The sequence below is a fragment of the Scomber japonicus genome, chromosome 22 (genome assembly GCF_027409825.1).
Source record: "Scomber japonicus isolate fScoJap1 chromosome 22, fScoJap1.pri, whole genome shotgun sequence".
Taxonomy (NCBI): domain Eukaryota; kingdom Metazoa; phylum Chordata; class Actinopteri; order Scombriformes; family Scombridae; genus Scomber; species Scomber japonicus.
The window spans coordinates 16,200,821-16,221,531 of NC_070599.1; the positions used below are offsets into that span (position 1 = coordinate 16,200,821).

At 39.9% G+C, this 20,711-nt stretch overlaps 2 protein-coding genes across 2 annotated transcripts; one reads left to right on the top strand and one right to left on the bottom strand.

The window, feature by feature from the left end:
• The first annotated feature begins 712 nt into the window (after window positions 1-712).
• si:dkey-19b23.7 (uncharacterized) lies at window positions 713-4,208 on the top strand. Its single transcript, XM_053343097.1, has 7 exons — window positions 713-727; window positions 1,750-1,821; window positions 2,061-2,260; window positions 3,000-3,063; window positions 3,217-3,382; window positions 3,601-3,798; window positions 4,099-4,208. Exons 1-7 carry the CDS (start codon window positions 713-715, stop codon window positions 4,206-4,208), a joined length of 825 nt encoding a protein of 274 aa, XP_053199072.1.
• Window positions 4,209-5,292: 1,084 nt separating this feature from the next.
• si:dkey-19b23.8 (low density lipoprotein receptor adapter protein 1) lies at window positions 5,293-9,902 on the bottom strand. Its single transcript, XM_053343420.1, has 3 exons — window positions 9,622-9,902; window positions 7,090-7,815; window positions 5,293-6,712 (listed from the first exon to the last, which is right to left on the bottom strand). The coding sequence occupies exons 1-3, from the start codon at window positions 9,701-9,703 to the stop codon at window positions 6,627-6,629; spliced, it is 894 nt and encodes a 297-aa protein (XP_053199395.1). The 5' UTR covers window positions 9,704-9,902; the 3' UTR covers window positions 5,293-6,626.
• Between the last annotated feature and the right edge of the window lie 10,809 nt (window positions 9,903-20,711).

Consider the following 20,711-nt stretch of genomic DNA (forward strand, 5'->3'; position numbering starts at 1 on the left):
CTAAACAAGATAAATTACTGTTCCTGTTTAGAGAATGGTGGAAAAAGCTGTTACATAATAGCTTGCTTGTCAAATTTGACAGCAAATTATGCCTATTTCTTAAACTGTATGTACTTTTTAAACAATTGGGAGATATGTTTAGTGCTTTCTTGCCACCGGCATTAAAACTGACAGCACATTTAAAGCTCACAAATTAGTTATATGTAATTAGGTTAAACTGAATGCAACGACTAATTAGGAAAATGGCACAAATGAGCTTGCCTTTATGCTGAACTAGACCTAAACATCGTCTTCTACATATATTAGGTGCAAAAAGCCCCCAAAATGTTGCACTATTCCTTTAAATATACTCTTTCAGGAAAAATATGAGTGTTACTATTTAGAAAACGTATGCTTATGGCATTTAAAATGTTTTGCCACATAAGCGAGGTGATAGATGATGAGAGCTTTCAGGTGTAGTACGCCAGTATGGCCGCTAGGGGCCTCACAGAGCCAGCACTAAAGCAGACCTAAGCTACAAGCGACAGTGAAAAATCCAAAAGGCAACACCCGACGAGGACAAAACCTTTGGTGGTCTCTGTATCGTTTTAGCAGCTAACCAGAAAGGAAGTCCTATTAAAATGCATGCTATAATGTTTTAGTGTGGGCCTCAGTGGCTTTTTTACGCCATGACCGATTTGGAAATAGGGGACGTTGTCTGCAATTTTACAAGATGAGCAGCGTCAGTGTAAGTCCTGTTTCCTTCATTATGTGCTCTCTCATCAGCTGCAGGACTCTAAATCAACATTACAACCGAGTCGTTTTATTTTAAACGAGTCAGGATGGGTTTTTAATGTCAGTGTGTCCTATTTAGAAAACAAATGCATGAAGGTTTTTATTGTCTGTAGAGATGCTGGGATGCTGTGGGGAGGCGTTGCATGTGTTGCTAGGATACTAGACTGGGAGGGGGCTGATTGGGTTGCATCACCTGTATGGCTCCCTAAGGTGATGGAGTAGGGCTGGACAATATATCAATTTATTGTGATATGAGACGAGATATCATCTTAGATTTGACATACTATCATGATATGGCATAAGTAGTAGTAAGTCTTCCTGGTTTTAAAGGCCACATTACAGTAAAGTTATGTCATTTTCTGAACTTACTAACTCTGTTTAGAGCCCGACAGATATACTGGTGTATCAATATTGATATATCAATATTGTCAGATACGCAAAATGATATGTATACGTTTATTGTTACACTGGAAAATATCATGCCTCCATTACATGTCTTTGACTACATTTGAGGGATCATTGCAAAAAAATTTGCGTTTATGTATATATAGTGCATAAGATTATCAGCAGATCTCAACATCAGAATTTTTAAAATCTCTAATATTGGGATTGGCAATAGCCCAAAAAATCCAGTAACGGTTGGGCTCTAGATCTATTATTTTCCTTTATCCTATTAGTCATTATATCCAAATATCTAACAATTATTTATCAAAAATGTCATTGACTTTTAGGTCAGGCCTTTTAATCTTACATGAAGATTATTAACATTCATTTTTATCTTCTATATTTCCTCTTTGTGTCTGTGTGTGTGAACAGAAAAGAGAGAGGGAGCAGAGGAGGAAGCTGCAGCACTTCCTGAGTGACCTCGCTTTACTTGGATCACTACAGGTCTGACCAGACGAATCCTTCAAATGAATTTGCAGAGGAGATTAAACACACTCTTGCAAACAGTCTGTTTTTTTCTTTCTCTGACAGGGTTTTAAGTACTTCCAGCCTTGGCTAAGAGGGAAAGAGGAATTGCTGCTGACAGTCGTTAATGAGGATCTGGTGAGAAGACACAAATGAGCACATCTCAGTAAACACACAGCTTTTGCACCTTGGAAAAAAGAAAATAAACTGATTAAATGACACAATTTTTCACTTAAATAGTTTGCAGATTTTTGGACTATGATACTGCACAAAATGAGAATATGGAATAAGGAGTGTAATTTGGATCCTGTCATCTTGGTAGACTTACTCTTTCTTCACATATTTCTCATCATATCGTTATAATTACTACCCTACAGGGTTGGCGCTCACCGGGCTTCGTGGTGTCCAGAGCTTCCTCCTACTCCTCCACAAGCAGCTGTAACAGCAGTGATGTCTCCCCCAGCAGCAGCTCTCCCAGCCTGGCCAGCCGGACCAGTTCTCCCCTGCCTGGGGAACCTCCGGGCCCACAAGCCCCTCAGCCGCACACACACACCAAGACACAACCACAGACTGCCAGGTGAATGATGCCACTTTTGTGTGTTTTTATTTTCCAATTGAAAATCTGAACTGTAGTGTAGTGTACACATGTTCTCATCAGGAGGTGCAGGGGTATGCAAGATGAGCAGAAAGTTTCCTGGTCAAACAATCATGTGGCTAATTCTGAAAATCAATTCATCGATTGGAAGAACATTAATCAGTGATGTCATTTATCAAGCAAAACAAGCCAAGCATTATCTGATTGCAGCTACTCCAAAGTGATTTTCTGCTTATTTGACATTTGATTAGAAAAAAATGTGAATTTTAAGATGTCATGTTGTGCTTCTATCCTTTTTGTTTGCATTACACTTTTTAAGATGTTTTATATTTTTAAACTAGATCAAACAATTTACTGAAAAAATATCAGATAATGAAAATAATCTACATGTTACACAAGTTCTCATTTTTTGATTTATCCTCCTTAGTGTTGTATATGTGAGAAGGATTTCTTAATATCCACTTTTTACATATTTTTCTATTGGACACACTGTTGTACTCTACTTGTAAAGAAAATATCACTGATGAGGCCTTGAGCAAAACACTTTAAAAGCCCTGAGATATAGTTGCACATGTAAAACTCTCCTATTGGCTTGTGCCAGCTCTATTTGGCCATCTTAATCTCATAAAATAAGCTCATGCAGAGCAGAAAAATAAATAAACCTGCTTGCGTGCAGACTTGAGTCACACAAACACACATTGATTGCATTTTGTGCTCTCAGGGACACCAGCAGTGAGGAACATCTTCTCCCAGCATCTCCCAGTGAAAGAGAGATAGCAGTGCCCGTAAGTGCTTTCTAAGAGGGAAACCTTTGAACAACTACCAGTTAATATTTGAGAGATATTTTAAAGTGTAAGACACATTATAACAGTTTCTGGCCTACCTCTATGGCCAAACACTGTGAATTTCACTTGCTCATTAAGTTTGTCCCTCTGTAGGAGGTGAACTGCACTCTGTTTTTAGTGGCTGGCTATGTCAAGTACGGACGTCCACACGCCTGGATACGATCCAATCATGAGCGCCTGGTCAACATCGGAGGCACAGACTCGATGGTCAAGGACACGCCCATGAAACTCAAGTCCATCTCCGACTGGCAAACACGAGGTATGGAAACAATGTGTGGAATCCAAAAAGGAGAAAGTTATTGTTTCACTGCACAGATTCAATAATTACACCATTTTCCATGAACTAAATCAGATGCAGATGTCCTCGCTCGAGTTTAACCTTCCAATGTTTAGTGTGGATTTGGTTGTGGAAAAAAGCTCTATGTACTTTTTGTTGGATTAAAAAAAAGATTTTCTGTCCTTTTTTCCCCCCTCCAGGTATTCGTGTGTGGGATGTCGTCAGTGAGCTGGTCTGTCTGTGCACCGTCCCCTCGCCTTCCAACCCTTTCGCCCTAGACATGCGTTACATCAAAAGTCTTCCCCTCCCCGACCGCTTCCTTGTCACAGGAGCTCTCCTCAACTTCCTGGAGATGTATGTGGTTTACGGGAACCGGGATGAGTTGCACTATGACAAAGGTAGATTTTATCTCATGAAATTATGGATTATAACAAGAGGATTTCATTAGTTTTATTATTTCTATCACATTGACACTAAGAAAGGACAATTTGTGCTTTCAGTGCTGAAGTATTAGATAAGAACTTGAATTGCTACAATTAATTTATCACTGGATATTAATACAATGTTATTATTATTCAGGCCAGCAGGTGATGCTGTTTAGCCACAATGTGAAAGATTCAGACCGACTGACTTCCCTGACTCCACGCTTCATTTTCAGGCATCAGTGAAAGTATTTGATGATACTTTTCTCCTTTCAGTGGTGGAGGAGGTGAAGCCTCTGAGGCGTCTCCACGTTCAGTCCCTGCTGGAGTTACAGCGGCAAAGAGAGAGCAGCCCCACAGAGCAGGACTCTACTGGAGAGGAGTGATCGTAAATATCCTTCTTGGCACATTTTTATCGGATGTGTTGTAGAAAAAAAGAGACAGATCATCGGTTCAAATATGTATTAACTCATCAGAACTCTTGTTTCGTTTCACAGATTTTTTTGTGCCGTGGGGAGTTTATTGGTTTAGTAAAAATCACACGTTGCAAAGAGATCGAATGAGTATACCTGTGTGCAAAACCTAACTCACAATGTGTGTTTATGTAACATGTACAAACAAAAATGTCTGAAGGGAGCTCTTGTCACACCACTCCTGCTGCACACAGTGTATTTGTGTCAAGGCTGCAGTATCCCAAAGGAGCTGCGTCTTTACTACAGTTGGAAAGGTACTCACATGTTATCAGACCCTGGGAAATCAGTCACATGACTGAGATTAAAAATCCCAGGACCTCTCTGAATATCTTGCCCTGCCACCCCAAACCCTTCAATCCCTCGCTCTCCCTCTCCCACACAGGAATTCTGTTTTTCTTGTGCCAAACATAACATTTTAAGACTTGAGCGTTCAATCCTGAAAGCAGGCTCGTTTATCATGCATCTCGTTCACCGTCAGGGTCAAAGCTGCAAAAGTTAAAAGGCTTAAATATTTGTCTAGTTGAAAGTTACAGCAGTATGAGAACAACATGCATAGGACACGTGAAAAACCAAACAAAAAACATGTCGTATAAAAAGTTTTAATATTTCATAAAATACATATTAATTAAATATGTACATACTGACATAAAAACAGTACATTGATAAAATACACCTTAAAGCAGGCAGTAGAGCCCCTTTTCTGAGATCAGGGCTGTGCCGTTTGTAATTGGAAAGATACATCACGAGTACAAAACTTTAAGATTAACTGATAAAAACCTAGTGGCACATCAGTCAAAAACAAGCACCTTTCCTTGTAAAAAAGAAAATTAAAAATTCTCTAGCTTAATTTTGGTCAGAAAATACAAAAATTAGAAATGGGTGCACCACTAATCCTCACATCTCTCTGTGTAACATTTGTAAACCTTACGACATGAATCGCCATCATGAGAGCAAGTTATGCAATACTGCACATATCAATGCCTATAACCGTCACTTAAGCAGTTAGGGCACCTTTTATGGCTTTGGTAATGTGAACAAGTCGGGGCTCAGAGTTAAAAGCACACTGTAGCATTTACTAATGAGGCCACTCAGTATGCAAAGTCATGGTTGGATAAGGGGAGGGGGCCATATGGGGGGATTTTGAGAAAATTCTTGACCTCAGGTTTCCCCTAAATTGGAATGCAGGTGCATGATGGCGCATTCCACGCAAAGAGGCTCCGCAAAAAGGGAACACAGCGTTCCCACTGTTCGAACATAAGCAAGTTGTGGCTGAGTGTTTTTTTCCACATAAATGCAAATGATTTATCGCTGTGGACAGTCAGGATCTGTTTGGATTTTTTTTTTTTTTTTTTTTTGCAGGATGCTGCTGTGTGCATAAGGGGAGGATTTTGTTTACCCTGCAAGTTCCACAAGGGTCTGTTTTTTCATTTATAATGCAGCTGGGCCTGTCATAAAATTAATGGAAAGTAATGACCTCTTAAAATGAAGTAAGAAATGATCAAACCTTTGATTTGAGTAGATATTCCTGCTGAAAAAGGAACTTTGATGTGTTCAGATGTGGAATTTAACAGCTGGAAACTCAAATTTAGAAAGTGCTCAGAAATGACGAACTGTAAGTAGCTGCATTAATGTACAACACAGACTATCATCAGTTTTACTTCTGTAGGACATGCTTGTTTTTCTCTCTGAATTTCAAAACATGGGGTCATGAGTGTGGTTTTCTCCATCATAATCAAAAATAAAGAGAAGGATGCTTGCTAGTGCCACAGGGTTAAAAAAAACATCATGACCTGTCACAAATGTCAGAAAATAAAACATTTTTAAAAAGTCCTCAAAAATAAAGACTTGTCTTTTTCCAGTTTTGCCAACATCCCAAGGTTTGTTGGTTTGATTGTCTCTTTCCAACTGGCCAAACATTTGGTGGCTTCATATAACAGCTACTTAAACAAACAAGCCAACCAAAAATAAAGAAGCCATAGAGATGAACCAGTCCGGTCATCAAATGACTCGCAGCCAGTCACAAGTCCTCACATAGAGGTTGTCACATGAACAAAGGCACGGTCAACAACATCTTGCGTTGTGGACGCTACTCTTGCAAAACTTTGCTGCGTCAAAACACCGTCAAGTCCATACACTCACTGATTACGGCAACATCCTCTCACAAGCAGAATCCTCATGCATCCAAATATGGACTTTCCCCCCTTCCCAGTTTCTTCCCATCTGTCCTTCCTGTCTGTCTTGTAATTGTTCCCTCCCTCCCGTCAGTGCTGTCATCCTTGAGGTTGTCATCAGGTTTACATGGGCCCGTGTTTGAAGGGTTAAAGCAGGGGCTCAGTTCCAGCTGTCGCAGTCAGATCCTCTCCTAGTGATGGCCCTGAGGGGGCTGCGTGACACAGAGCCTCTCTTCTTCCACTGAACTGAAAAGCAAAAGAGAAACTGGGGGTCAGTCATGTTAGCTTGGCAGCTGCAAATGAAAAGCTCACATTGGTGTTTGAATGTTAATTATGAACATCCAACCAGCCCGAGTAGTTCGTCAACCTTGACTTGAAAGTGTTCCAGTGAGGTTATTCATTTACTAACGTCGACTTTAGCTCTTTGTTTTCATTACTTTCATTAAATGTGCTTGTGGTCAGCAGGAGCTTAAGAAATCTTATCTTTCTAAACAACTTGAACAAGACAGGAGAGAGTGATAAGATGAACAAATCAAGGAAATGGTCCAACAGCCATAAAGCATGAGAGCTTTCTGGATTTACAACCCTTCCTTCATGGTTTAAGACAGGTAGTGATAGCTCACCTTTTCCCAGACTGGCAGGAAGCGTAGAGCTCTTGTTGGCAGCAGTGTTGGATGACTCGTTTTCACGTTTCCCCTTCATTTCTCCTGGCAGCAATGTGGCCGAGCCGTCCTGCTGCCAGTCGCTCAGCGCTCGCTGGAATGAGTGCGCCAGACAGGCCGTCATATCTCGCGCCCGCTCGGCCCGGCTGCACCAGAACACCCGACACTGCAGCTGCTGCCCTTGATGCTTGCAGATGTACAGGAAGACATTGGGTCGGTTGGCATCTGCAGCGCAGTATGCAATGTCCTGCAGGTATGTCTTTGTGAGCTGCCGACCCGTACTCAGTTCCTTGACCTCAACGTATCTTGGACGCACCACCAGGGCGTGATCCTTGCTCAGCTTCTTCCCGTTAGCAATACCCTCCAGCAAGTGGCTAATAGCGTCCTGGGCCTGCTCTCGATCCAGAGAGAAGATTTTCTCCGTTCCCAGATAGTGGACCTTGAAAAGGGGGTCACCGTGGGACAGAGACTCCGTCCGGTCACGGCGAAAGCGGCGACGCAGCGCAGCAGGGGAGTTCTTGAGGGTCTGCATGAGGTGGAAAGTGCTGAGCGACATTTTCAGGCTGGATTTGGGGGACGTTTTCGCTGAGGTGTGACTGCTGATGGTCAGCTGGTCCTCTTCAGGGCTTCTCCCACTCTTCCACCTTTCTTCTATAAATGGAGCGTAGTTGCATCCACTGCTTTTATCTGAAATGAGGCAGATAAAGAGAGTGACGTTAGTGGATCCCTCTCAAAAGATGCATGAATAATACAGCAGGACAGAGGATAAAGCTTTGTTCAGAGTTAAATAAGGTGTAGAAAAAAGTACATCCAGGACACTGAATTTTCTTATGTATGAAGGAGTGTTTCAACTCCAAAAGTCTCCTTGATGAGGAAAAAAAAAAGAAAAAGACGTCAAGTCAGCACATTTTGTACCACAGCGTGGAAAAACAAAAGGCCACCAAACAGGATCAGTTACGAAAGTGACGCATTCAGTGAGGAATATTCATTTACCACAGACACTAGCCATTAAATATTTACAGTCGGGTCTGGTTTGGGCTTTGTCCTCAAAGCACTGAGCCCGTTAGAGACGTAAAAGCATACTGATGAAATAAATGAAAGATTTCTGTAGCACAAAGGCAACCAAAGCTACAGTCCGTCTTTGAACTCAACCCTATGCCAAGTGCTATCACACCACCTTCATACCATACTATTAATTCTAGGACAGACCTAAAGACTTCTGTGACCTTGCTAATTCAAGGCTTATGCAACCAAGACATCTGGCCTCCCATTGTCTCCCACCCTACAAACCCACAGAACTGCCTGTTCTCCATTGTGTTACACTTTATTTTTTCCCCTTTCTCTTTTCTTTGCCATTCTTTCAACATCCGAGCTCCCTCCTCAGAAGTGAGTTGTAGAGAAAACCGCCGACTGTTCCAAAGTGGCGGCCATTGTTAGTCAAGCCCCTTCGCAGGAAACAGCTTTGCATTCCCCCCCTAAATATTTCTCCTAAAAACAATGGCATGCCTCTGTGAGTGTGTCACATCACAAAAGAGATGCATGTTGACCTAGAGCCTAGGCTGATTCCCCAGGACATACACACATACAATTACATGCATGGGTTACAGACATGCAGAAGTATTGACAGTGATGACGTTGATTTTGATAGTTTACTTGCACGCAGCTTCATGCATGGGCTACAGATATGCAGAAGTATTATCAGTGATGACGTTCATTTAGATACACACACGGCACACCAACACCTATTTTGCATTCAACCACGACTACTGTACAACACTGCTTTCCCTATTACTGGACAAGCTCAATCAAAAATTTCAAGTTTGGATCCAGGTATTTAAAAAAAAAAAAAAGAAGCATCAGCATCAGATTTGAATTAACTGTATGATTGGTGCAAAGAGCTGTCAAACAGTATCGTGGTGTTGCTGTTTTTATAAAAAGGATAGGACATATTTGCCTAAACACTTGCCAATAGTGTGTATGGAGAGAGTACTACTCCAAACTTTACACTAAATAAACAGCAAGAATACAAATACACTAAGAGGCTAGTCAACCAAGAAAGCATCTATACTTTATTTAAAGGGTGAATCCTACAACTTAAGAGGCTTGACACTCACGTCTTCTAACTTGCAGACTCAATGAAGAAAAAAAATCAATTGATGGAGCAAAAAGTAAACGATTGTAAAAACAAAAAACAAACAAACAAACAAACAAACGTGAGTTCATTTAAGTCCTAACCATCAGAGACTGATTGCTTTAAGTGGTTGTGATATGCAATAAATATCACAGGAATAAGCGAGGAAACATTAAATTGACAGTTTTTAGAAAGTGGTTCAGCGAGACCCGAAACGTTTGGTGGAGGACAAACATGCAAAAAGTTACATTACTTCAACAGTTTACCGACACGAATAAAACATAAAATAATAATAATAATAAAATTATAAGCGATGCATTTTAAGTATCCTCTATGGTTTCTTTTTTTAAAATGGGTCTTACCTGGCCACAGTTTCATGCAAACGATGTCGTCGTGCGTCTCAGGTGAACCGCAGAGTCCCGTCAGGTCGGCGTCTGATACCATGCACCTTTTCCCAAAAACTGTTTCTGACTGTCAGTAAACGAGACAAAATAATCGATTAACTTCTCCGTCGTTGTCAGATCATCCACTTCCCTCTCCTCTCTGTCAGGTTTATCTGTTGAGCTCGGAGTCCGTCAAGCACATATAAGTAACAGCGAGGCGTTGTGTGTACTGAGACTGAATCATGCTCTGCTTTATCCGGTCGACGCGTATGAGTTGACTGAATAAAAGGCCCAGAGGGACACACGTTTTAATACAGCGTAGGCGCGGGCACGTCACACACTCATGGACGAGCTGAGTGGCTTGCGTCTATGGGCTGTGAGGAGGCTGGCTGGCTGGTGTGAGTGGGCAGAGGGAGGTCTGAGGGAGGAAAGTGCATAAGTATGGTGATTTATAAGAGAAGATCTGGACTTACTGTAATATGACAGGATGGGTCAACGATTAACCAAGCCTTGTTTCTTTTTTACTGGCATCAGTGTTTTAAATTAAAAATGATTGGCTTGTCTGACATAGTGAAACTCAAAGTGGTGAGGTATTAATGACATAAAACACATAACTTGAAGAAAATTGTGTTGAAATGAAGAATACCTTTTTAATACTTTTAAATCATATCCCTGACCATATTGTAACCTTATTTAACAATATATGCCAAAAGAAATACAAAATCCATACATTTCTTTGTATTATAATATCACAATCTAATCATGTTTTCTTCCTGTAAAACAAAATAGGACATTTGCTTACATAGACTTGTGCCAACTAGTTTCAACCCATCAATCAGTCTTCAACTTCAAGAAGCACAGAGCCAAGATTCATTATGGTATGCCCACTTTTCAGCATCTTAATTAAATTCCCACCAATGCTACATACTGACTATCCAGTTTCACTTGGAAATGTGTCATGATATGGAAATTAGATACTCGAAATGCTGTTTCATCTTGACTTTAATTGAAAGTTTTTTAGGCTTTAAAAAAAGAGAGAGACTAGGGTCTGTGCTGCCCTCAGATGGACAGGAAGGCTGGACCACAGAGCAGAAGTCTTGATTCACCGTGGTGTGTGGCTTAGTATGGGGGGGTCTGCAATAGCAAGCTGCTGGCGGATCTGAGAGTGTGAGTTTAGGTGTGGAGGTTTGTGGTATGATCAGTTCCTGTAGGTAGGGAGGTGCATTTCTGCTGATGGATTTGCATGTGAGTAGCAGGACTTTGTAGTCAGTCCTAAAGGGTGGAGTGCCAATGAGTAGAGCTTGAGTTTTGCTGCTGAAATTTGTGCTCATCCATTCCTATATCTCCTAAAGACGTAAGGTGCTGAGGTGTGACATGGCTTCAGAAGGGTTTGGGCAGTTTCAATGTACAGCTGGGTATCATCAGCATAACAATGAAAATACAACCCATGTCTGTTGATGACACCTTCAAAGGGGAACAATGTAATCCTTGTGGAGCACCAGATGTTACAGGGAGTGATCTAGACCTGCATCCTCTCAGAAAGGTAGGACTGAAACCACTTAAATGTACAGTCTGAGAGTTCATTGGTGGTGTGGAGGCACTCTGAGGTGATAGTGAGATCCAAAGTGTCAAATGCGGCACTCAAGTCAAGGAGTTTAGGAAGGATTTACTCATTTATTCACACACTGTACATATTTGACCCCTTTCTTTTGTTGTTTTTTTCCTTCACCTGTAGGCTATATATTCTGTATTCACTCTTCATCAAAGCTTTTCTATATGATGGTTACTCAGTGAAATATTTAAATCCAGCCTTATCCTGACCTCAAATGGAAACCTCATATTTTATATCTTGCTATTTGAAATGCATATACCCAAATTCTTTGTACATATTTGGGAGTTTAAAATACAGTTATGTTAGTTTGAAAAATGTCTGACTTCACAGAGTTTGCCATGAAAGGGCACTGTTCAGAAACATCCATTCATCCATCCATCCATCCATCTGTCCGTCACAGTAGCATCAGACTGAATCAGGAAACCTAGACATCCGTCACCCTGGCAACGCCCTCCATATCCTCCTGGGAGTTCCCAAGGCGTTATCAGGTCAGACGAGATATGTAATCCCCCTCTTCTATCAGTTGGATGTGTCTGGAACATCTCCAGAGGGAGTCGTTAAAAAAAAAAAAAAAAAAAACAGAACATATTTAATATAAAAATTGAATTATCTTTTTGCTTTGTCCACACATTTTTCTTACCAAATTGAAAGTAAAAGAAAATACAAGTACCACAAAACAGAAATTTATCTCTGGGAAAATTGAATCGAAAGCAACTGGACTTGTCTAAGGGGCTTCCTCAGTTATGACTAGTCTGGGCTAGTCATACGAGTCAGACTAGTCCAGACTAAGAACTGAAGAAGCCCCTTGGACAAGAGGTGACTTCACAGACATATAATAAGTCCAGTTGCTTTCGATTCAATTATCCCAGAGATAACTATGACTTGGATGAATGAGAACATTGACAGACAAAACAGAATAAACAGAAGAAATATTTAGTAAGTAAATTAATATGGGAATATGGGAAACAGGGAATGTGTGAATGTGTGAGTAAACACAGAATTATTGAATGATTACATGGGTGAGGAAAATGTTTTTAATCTAAGCTGTTTATATCACTGAGCATAGTTTCACAAGACACTGCGCTTCACCAACTGAAAGTTTCACATCACCTACAAAAACATGTAACTAACAAACATCTGAAACCCACTACTTTTCACAGGCAACACATTGCGTCACAGCCCCTCTCTAATGGGGATCACTGGCCTCACTGGTTCAGATCTGCTTCAACTGTTTATTCTGGGGGCATTTTGAACAGTGGCAGAGGAAAACCTTAAACGCTTCCATGTGTGTACACGTCTGTGTGTGTGTGTGTGTGTGTGTGTGTGTGTGTGTGTGTGTGTGTGTGTGTGTGTGTGTGTGTGTGTGCATGAGGCTGGGTGTGCCTGACATGGGGAAACAGTAGGGCCCCTGTTTCTTCTGGGTTTGGCCCAACAACAGTTAAAGTTCTGGACGTCACAACCGCCTCAGTGCCTCACAAGACACACTGGAACTATTCTTGGGGCTCCGGTGACATAATGGACCATCTCAGACAGGCACCCACCCTCCCTACGTACCTCACAACGGGAACAGCAAGAACAGAGTCAGCATCCAAAACCGTTGCAGAGGCAGGGGTGCAGCTGCGGTTCTTGGGCATGTGAGAGCATCTGGCATGTTGCATTAGAGGTATTCAGATGGTGCGACTAGTGAGAGTTGAAGGAGAGTAATTATAAGTCCACCACATAGGTGCAAGGCTATTAGAATGTGCATAAATTAAGAAAGTAATAGTAACAGTACCATTTCTTGAGTGCAAACATACAATAAGCTCCTTACTTATTTGATTTTTTATGTTTAATTCATATAAAAAAACATTTTCACGCAATTGGCAGTGTACCTCATCATCAATCATCAATATTATTCTCTAAGGCTGAAAGAGCAAAGGCTTTTTAAGATCCTCCCCTCCAACTTAGCTTACAAAAAGACAGTAGCAACAACACATTATGTTCTTAGTATGAGCTGTGGTGTGGACACAACTGCAGACACACCCAACTGTTCAGAGAGTGACTCTCTATTCATTTTAATGTCCTTACTGCTACCTGTGACTTAAACCAGCAAGTTTGCAACCCTTACAGGAGGTTATCACAGGTCACAGCGGGGGGAAACAATCTTAAAAACTGGAAGGGACAGATTGAAGGAAAATTGGCAGTCCAACAAAGCACATTACAACACTTCATAACACAATGAAGCATGAATGAATCAGGGAGAAATTTGGGGATTTTTTTAAGAACAAAAATACAGTGTACTGTTAACGAGACAGGAGCGAGTCGCTGAGGACGCTTGTTGATGTGAATAGTTTTCATTTCACACTAAGAGAGGCAATAAGTGACACATACCAGAAGATATATTCTAACTAAGTGAAACAAAGAGCCTTTTAAGACCAAGAGCCTTTTCAAAGAATCAGGTTTACTGAGCTATCTGGAACACTTTTCTTCTTGGAACAGTCACATATCATATTTACAGGGTTGTGACCTCTGCTCTGGTTGAAAAACAGTTTCTTGGGAAGTAAACTTCCATCCATTCATAGTAAAAGCGTTTTAATGCCCAGTTCCCTTTTGCTAAAGTGCTGTAAATCAAATGTCATAGGCATGTTCTGATGTGTATCTGCAGTACAGCAGCTAAGCTTGTCAATAAAGAAGGCTGCATTCCAGTCTGCTATCTCTGGGTACCATTGAAGCTAAAAGTACATTTCAGTCTGTCCCAGTACATCCAGTGCTATATAAAGAACATTGTGAGCTTTTACCTTATTTTGTTTATTGTCAGAATTATCAATAATTTCTATCCAGACTGATATATCCCAACAAATATTGGATTGATTGTTATTAAATTTGGTGCAGACATTCATGTCCTCTTTTGGATGAAATGTAATGACTTGCCTTTAACCTTTCTGCTACTTCGCTGTGTGATTAGTGCTAATTAGCAAATATCAGAACGCTAACTTGTGGTATACATTACAGCTGCTAAGTATCAACATGTTAGCATTTTTGCAGGCTGATGTTAATATTTATTATTGACCCTTTTGGTGTAACAGCCTACTTTAAATTCCCATCAGCTATTTATATCAGCAAATACTGCAACAGCAAACATACTGGGACAAATATGGGTTGCCCATATATCAAGACGATAAAAAATGATACTGACATGTTTACAGTGCACAAAGTATCATTGCCATACGAAGTGACTACTGATGGTTTAGGTTTTTTTTTTAACCCTTTAGGCTCATGGTGGTATTGGTCTCATTCAGTTAGTAAGAAACTAAATAAACTTTATTTCTTTTAAAACCAGAGTTTAAAAGTGCCTCACAAAATACAGTACCATAAAATATATGTGCAGTTTCAGCATACATATTTCAGCATAGAGAAAACAGATATAAAGAACATAGAGAAATAAAACAATTACAATAAAAAATGCAATAAAAACAGGAATTTTCAGCAATGTTAAATATAGATTGTAGATTTAGCTTGTTAAGCAACTTTATAATGATATTTCTGTTTCATTTTAATCTTGTGGTATAGACTATCATCTGTTTTTTGTTACTTCTTTATAACTCATTGTAAGACACTGCCATTGTATTCTTTATTGTTTCCATAAAAAAACCCTCCTAAATGAGTAAAAACAAAAGAGAAAATGAATAAAATTACAGTCATGATGAGCCAGATTCAGTCCCTTTTCTACAGACAACCCTCAAACATATTGACTAACAGTGACAGAAATGGCATGCATGAATAAATACTCCAGCGGCAGTTGAGGAAAATCATCATTATCTCTTATAAAATCTCGCACGCTGGAGCCATTGGCCAACATTAGAGCCGCACGTTACTGTACTCTCATTTTGCAAACCTCATCATTTCTAGTCACACCAGTTTTCAAGTTGTTTACTTGAATGCATGAACACACCAACATACCAGTATGCTTACAGAACACTGACCTATTAGGGGAAGTTGGATGAGGCGTGAAGATATGAAAACAGGATTGGTAACTGTAGTTTTACACGGTCTGTGCTGTTCTCAAATATTTACTAGAGAACATGATAGTAGTGTCCTGTGTGAGAAGTGTGTCACTGTAAGGTATGGCCCAAATCTCATAATGGCAGCTGAGGTGTGTTACATAATTTGTCATTTCTGAGCGTTTTGATTGTCAGCATGATTGTGAATTTTTCTAACGAAGTTTGGTGGAAAACAAACTCCTTTTCTCACACATGCTGCAGTTCCAGTGAGTTAGTGGATCATAGAAGTTAGTATTTATCGGATGTGTGTGACTTAACTGGCTTTAAAGGGAACAAAATCACCAAAGTATTGTGAAAGAGGAAGAAAATGAGCGTAACACTGCCATTGTTACTTGATTGATGCTTTGCAAATAGGCTCTTCTAGAGAAAGTGACCAGATTAAATCATGTCGTAAATCCAAGTCTTCATCCACTCCCGTGGTCACACCTTCCTGAACAAGTACAACAGGACTCTGGTTTCATAGAAGGAAATGGCTCAGTTACTCAAAAGAGAAGTCGTCAGTGGGGGTTCATTGTATCTGTTGGCCTCCTTGTCAGGTTTTCCTGTTATTCGCCCAAATGTACAAGAATCAAATCGAAAAGGAAATTACTCAAGAAGGAGAAAGGGACAAACAGGCTTTATCATTTGGAAGTTTCAGCAAACTTTAATTATTAGTGAATTCATAGATTTTAAATGGTTTGACATCCTCATTTATTGCCACTTAAAAAGCTACTTAATCTGACTGGCTGCAGCCCAAGCTTTGATGCCTCCTTACAGTAAAGCTTTAAGGGAGAGGCGATTTCCTCAGGATGTTGCTACAGAAGCTTATGTGCTCCCTGCTTCTGTGTGTTTGGAGTTTAGATACACTACGTGCATATCACAAGCTGCAGGGTTTTTTCGTGAGTGGAAATACAGGAATTTTTGGAGCAGGGGACTAATGTGCAGCTTTCTGTTTGTTTATTGTTTGCTGTCTGTAAATATAGGTGGGTGTTGACTAGGCAAACACAGCAGAGACAATAGGTATTAAAAATGTCAAATTCTTTTGTAAAGGTTTTTCATCATTATACATTGTAACTAACTGTATTTTAAGGCCCTGCATATGAATCATGATGCAACATTTTTGATCAATAAAATGCAAAATGCATAATAAGTTTTGGGGATGTCAGTCAGTTGGTCTACTGTGTTGTTCCAGACTAAAACGTTATTCAATCAATCAATTACATTATTTGTCCCCAAATGGCAATTAGTTGTCTGACATAAAAACATCCAATAAATACAAAAGAAAGCAGAGGGAACAAATTAAAACAAACTATTTCAGTTCATGCATAAATTTTGTAAGTTTTCGTGGAATCTGGGATTTGGGTGTGTTTAAGTCACCTTTTCCTCACAGTGATCAATTGAGAGATGGCAGAAGGAATGAAAGAGTTTTTTTATTCTCTCAGACATTTAAGTTCCCCAATGGTGACACCTTCATTTAATCCAGGTCAAGATTTTGATTTGTCCAATATTTTGGGTTTATGACCAATACTTGCAAAACCAATGATTGAAGAGTTGTTGACTTGGGAATCCTTCCCAACCCATCAAACCTCCTATTTTTGGCTTAGTGTCCCACAGTTCACTTTTTATTCTGTTGTTGCGTATTTTAATGTGTATTTTAAGGGCCCATCTTGGGACAGGCATTCCAAGCTAGCAATGCTGTGGTATGTGGCATTACTTAACTGTATATAGTTGTCCCTACAAGCAGGCATTAGCATGCCAACATGTACAAATAAGGTGGTGAACATGGTAAACATCTACAAATGTTAATGACAATGCTAATTTTAACATTTAGCTTAATGCACTGCTGAGGCTAACAGAGCTGCTAGCATGGCTGCAGACTTTCAATCTAACTTCTATTTATTGACCCTTTTTAGTTTTGTCCCTGGGAAAAGCCTAGCTCTAACTTTACTTCCTGCTTCAAGCTTCTCATATCAGCATCAACAAACAAACGTGGACGCTTTTAGAAAGTTTAGAGAGTTTAATCAGTCTTTATCAGGAAGTGCTCATCCATGTGCTTACCTGTGTGCAAACATGCAAGACAGCACTACATTTTTACAATACCCCCTTAGGATAAATTGGGAGTAATAGCTTTAAAACAGTTCAAAAGTAATGCTTGTGTACAGTGACAACAGATTTATGCGTAAGTCATTGTTATCTGTAAACATAGTTGACCTCAGCTTTGACCTGCCCTTAAAAGTTTACTATGCGGGATTTTCCTAAAGAACAAAAATACAAAAGTAATCCCTCTCAATCATCACCCTGACCTCTGCCTTTATCTTTTAATTTTCTTATTATTTTGCTGTGTTTGGGAATGCTTCTGGGTGTCAGCTTTTGGGTAGTGGGTGTGTAGCCTCCAGCCAATAATAGCGCTCAAATGTGGGGTTGGAACTTGTAGCATCACGACCAGGTTACATCGCTGTCTTCATCTCTTGCCTCTGCACCACTCCGTTCTTTGTCTCTGTGTCATGGCTATATAAAGAGCAGTAGGTCTGTGTGTTTATTTGTGCTTTAGAACATAACAGAAACAACATAACAACAGAAAAAATGAGAAAATAACATTTTATTTATTTCTCGCCAGCTCCGCTCGCTCTCTTCATTGACTCTCTAGCTCGCTTGACAACCACTGCTATCCCTCGCTCTGCTCTCAGCTTGCTCTGGTTGAGCTGGGGAGGAGTGGCTTTAATTTTAAATACTGTTTCTTTACAAACACCAACTGACAAATCCTGCATAATATACCTTTAATGCTATAGGTGCAACATTAAATGCACTTTTTACTGAGCACAGATCTGGGATAAAAAACAGAAGCTAGAGGGTTAACAGAGTTACTTCATGTTGGTTATCAGTGAAATAGAAATATGAGGCTTGTAAATTACACTTTTTGTGTTGTTGCAGATGACAATGAGTAATTTATCCCAGATTGATGGCAAAGATTGGATGTTTGCCACTGGCTTACAGACAATGAAGCTGGAGCCGTAAATGTACCAAGAATATTTAGCTGTGTGCTGAATGAAGAACTGCCCAGTCCTTACGGGAAAAAGAGTTGTCTGTTTATCTTGACAATGTACCTGCAGTGGTATTGTTTAATGTTCTACTGCACATCCCCATCAGCCAGAGTCCCGTGGTGAGCAAGTGGCCAAGTGACCTGAGCATTACAGGAATCACATGACTCAGTCCCGTCTGAGGGAAGTTATGTGAGGCGGGCTGACCATGAAAAACACACACAGAGAAAACAAAAAAGCAACATCTGCCAACCCGACTACCCTGTGCTTCTACACACACAACCAGCTGCAGATGTCCTAATAAGGAATGTTAAGCAGCAGGGCAGAGAGAATGACATGGTGTCTGCTTTTTTCTCTTCTAGTTATCTTAAAGTGAGGGTTGCGTCAGCCTGCAGATGAGCTAATTTCCCTTTTTTTCCCCTTTGTCAGGCTGAGTTGGGTTTAAGTATAACACGAGCAGACCAGACAGGAGGAAAGGGTTTGTCTGGGGGAATTCCTCAAATCATGAGACTCATGTGCCTCTTTTTCATGTTTGTACAATGTCATTACGGTTACGAGAGACTTGGATAACTGTTGTGACTATGCTGCAACTATTGCCATTCTTGCAAGGGGGGAGGCGGATTATGTAACAGCCTTGAATAAATCAAAAATGTGCCTGTATCCCCAGAGTCAACTCATGATAAGCAGAATTGAAGGCGTCCAGCCACTTAAATAGCTCTTATCACAGTGCTGCGCTGGGCTGTGCTTTGTTGATCTTTGTATTCATGTACAAAAACACACTAATCTCATGGTGCAGAACCTAATTATGGAGGGCATGTACTTCAAAAGCAAAAATAATGACCAAAAATGGCATTTATGGAAGCCGCTGGAGGGACACAGGAAGTTCTGAACATTGATTCCTGTTTTGTTTTGACTGTATTTCACTGGCCTCAATTGACTTTTTGTCACTCCTTTATTTAAAGGAATTGATAAATGCGGTGATGACTACCTTGTTGTGGAAATGCTCCTTAGCTCAGGGACCAATCAGAGGCTAGACTAAACAGGAAGAGGAGGCGGATTCCTGTGCGGGCTTGAAGGAGCTGCCGTTATGTGTGCTGGATCCCGACAGCACTTTGTCCGAGATTCAGACTGTGATAACAGCAAAAGAGACTAATTCAAAAGTAATTAGATAGCTTTTAGGTCCAATATGCAAAATAACTGAAGAATTAAGATTGGGTCATTATGACTTTAAAATGAAATGACTGCTGTCTCTAGAATTAACAGTTTCTCATATAAATATTTAACATTTCAAGTCCTCAAACTCTATTTCTCTAATATGTATCAGCATCTTTTTCTCTCACAGGCCTATTTTTCTATTTGTGGAAGTCTACGATCAACATTAGAGCAACACAACATGTTAGATAATCTGAGGGTGCCAGTTTTAAATGTCAACCACTTTATTAGAGAGCCAGTACAATGTTTTAATGACGCTAGCAGAAACTTGGCTGTAAACCTTTTTTCCAAACTGACCCTCTAAAAGTGACGCACAGAACGCCATATTTTGTATTTAATAGGAGGTGTGAATAATGTCGCTGTTATGTAATAAGCCATCTATTCATTAGTGCTGAATTGAAGTGACATAACCTTGGATTTACAAGTGTAGCACTTTTATAAGCAGTTTCCAAGCTTGTAATTAGAGTTTAGACTTATTAGACTTTTGCAATGACAGCATTATTATGATGGAAGTGACAAATAAGAAATATATTCATTTGAAAAGACAACAGTCATTGGAGAGCCTTAGTAAAGATTACCAGTGTATTATTGTAAAATTGACAACAACTGTGCTTCGTTTGAGCAGCTGGTACAAAAAAAGAGAATTTGAAGGATCATGTTAAAGCTAGAAAGAGCATTTTTTAACAATAAAGCCAATAATCATCAAAATGTGAGGTTATTATTTTTTCTTATTTGTCTCTCCCTGTTTCCTATTTTTTGCTTTACATTATACCTTTCAATATCTTACTTATTATTGTCTGACTGAACTGGTCTTACATGTTCTTAGTCATTTTAAAAAGATCATGGAATACATTACATTAATTTTTGGCAAATACGCTTATCTGTATTCTTAATGCTGGAGTCATCAGCTTAGCCTAGCATAAAAAATGAACACAAGGGAAAATGTAATTATGAATTAGGCACATGAAATATAACAATATAAGTGAGTTTTAGAGGTGTTGTTCTTATAAGGGTAAAAGGCCCAGGAATAAACTAGATTCATCAAATGGTTTTTGATTCCTTCTACAACAATCTTCTGTAAAATATGACAACCAAAGACACAAAGTATTTCTCCCTCCTTGCATACTAAACATACTTTCCCACTGTTTTTGTAACATTTGTCAGATGCGTACATCCCAGTGAGAGGTC

Excerpts from the sequence above, each read along its gene's own strand:
- si:dkey-19b23.8 (XM_053343420.1), bottom strand. The coding sequence starts at position 9,703 with ATGGTATCAGACGCCGACCTGACGGGACTCTGCGGTTCACCTGAGACG. Across the intron at positions 7,816-9,621 it reads TTGCATGAAACTGTGGCCAG|ATAAAAGCAGTGGATGCAAC; the intron begins GTAAGACCCATT and ends GCCTCATTTCAG. Across the intron at positions 6,713-7,089 it reads TCCTGCCAGTCTGGGAAAAG|TTCAGTGGAAGAAGAGAGGC; the intron begins GTGAGCTATCAC and ends TTTGCTTTTCAG.
- si:dkey-19b23.7 (XM_053343097.1), top strand. Across the intron at positions 3,064-3,216 it reads AAAGAGAGATAGCAGTGCCC|GAGGTGAACTGCACTCTGTT; the intron begins GTAAGTGCTTTC and ends GTCCCTCTGTAG. Across the intron at positions 3,383-3,600 it reads CTCCGACTGGCAAACACGAG|GTATTCGTGTGTGGGATGTC; the intron begins GTATGGAAACAA and ends TCCCCCCTCCAG.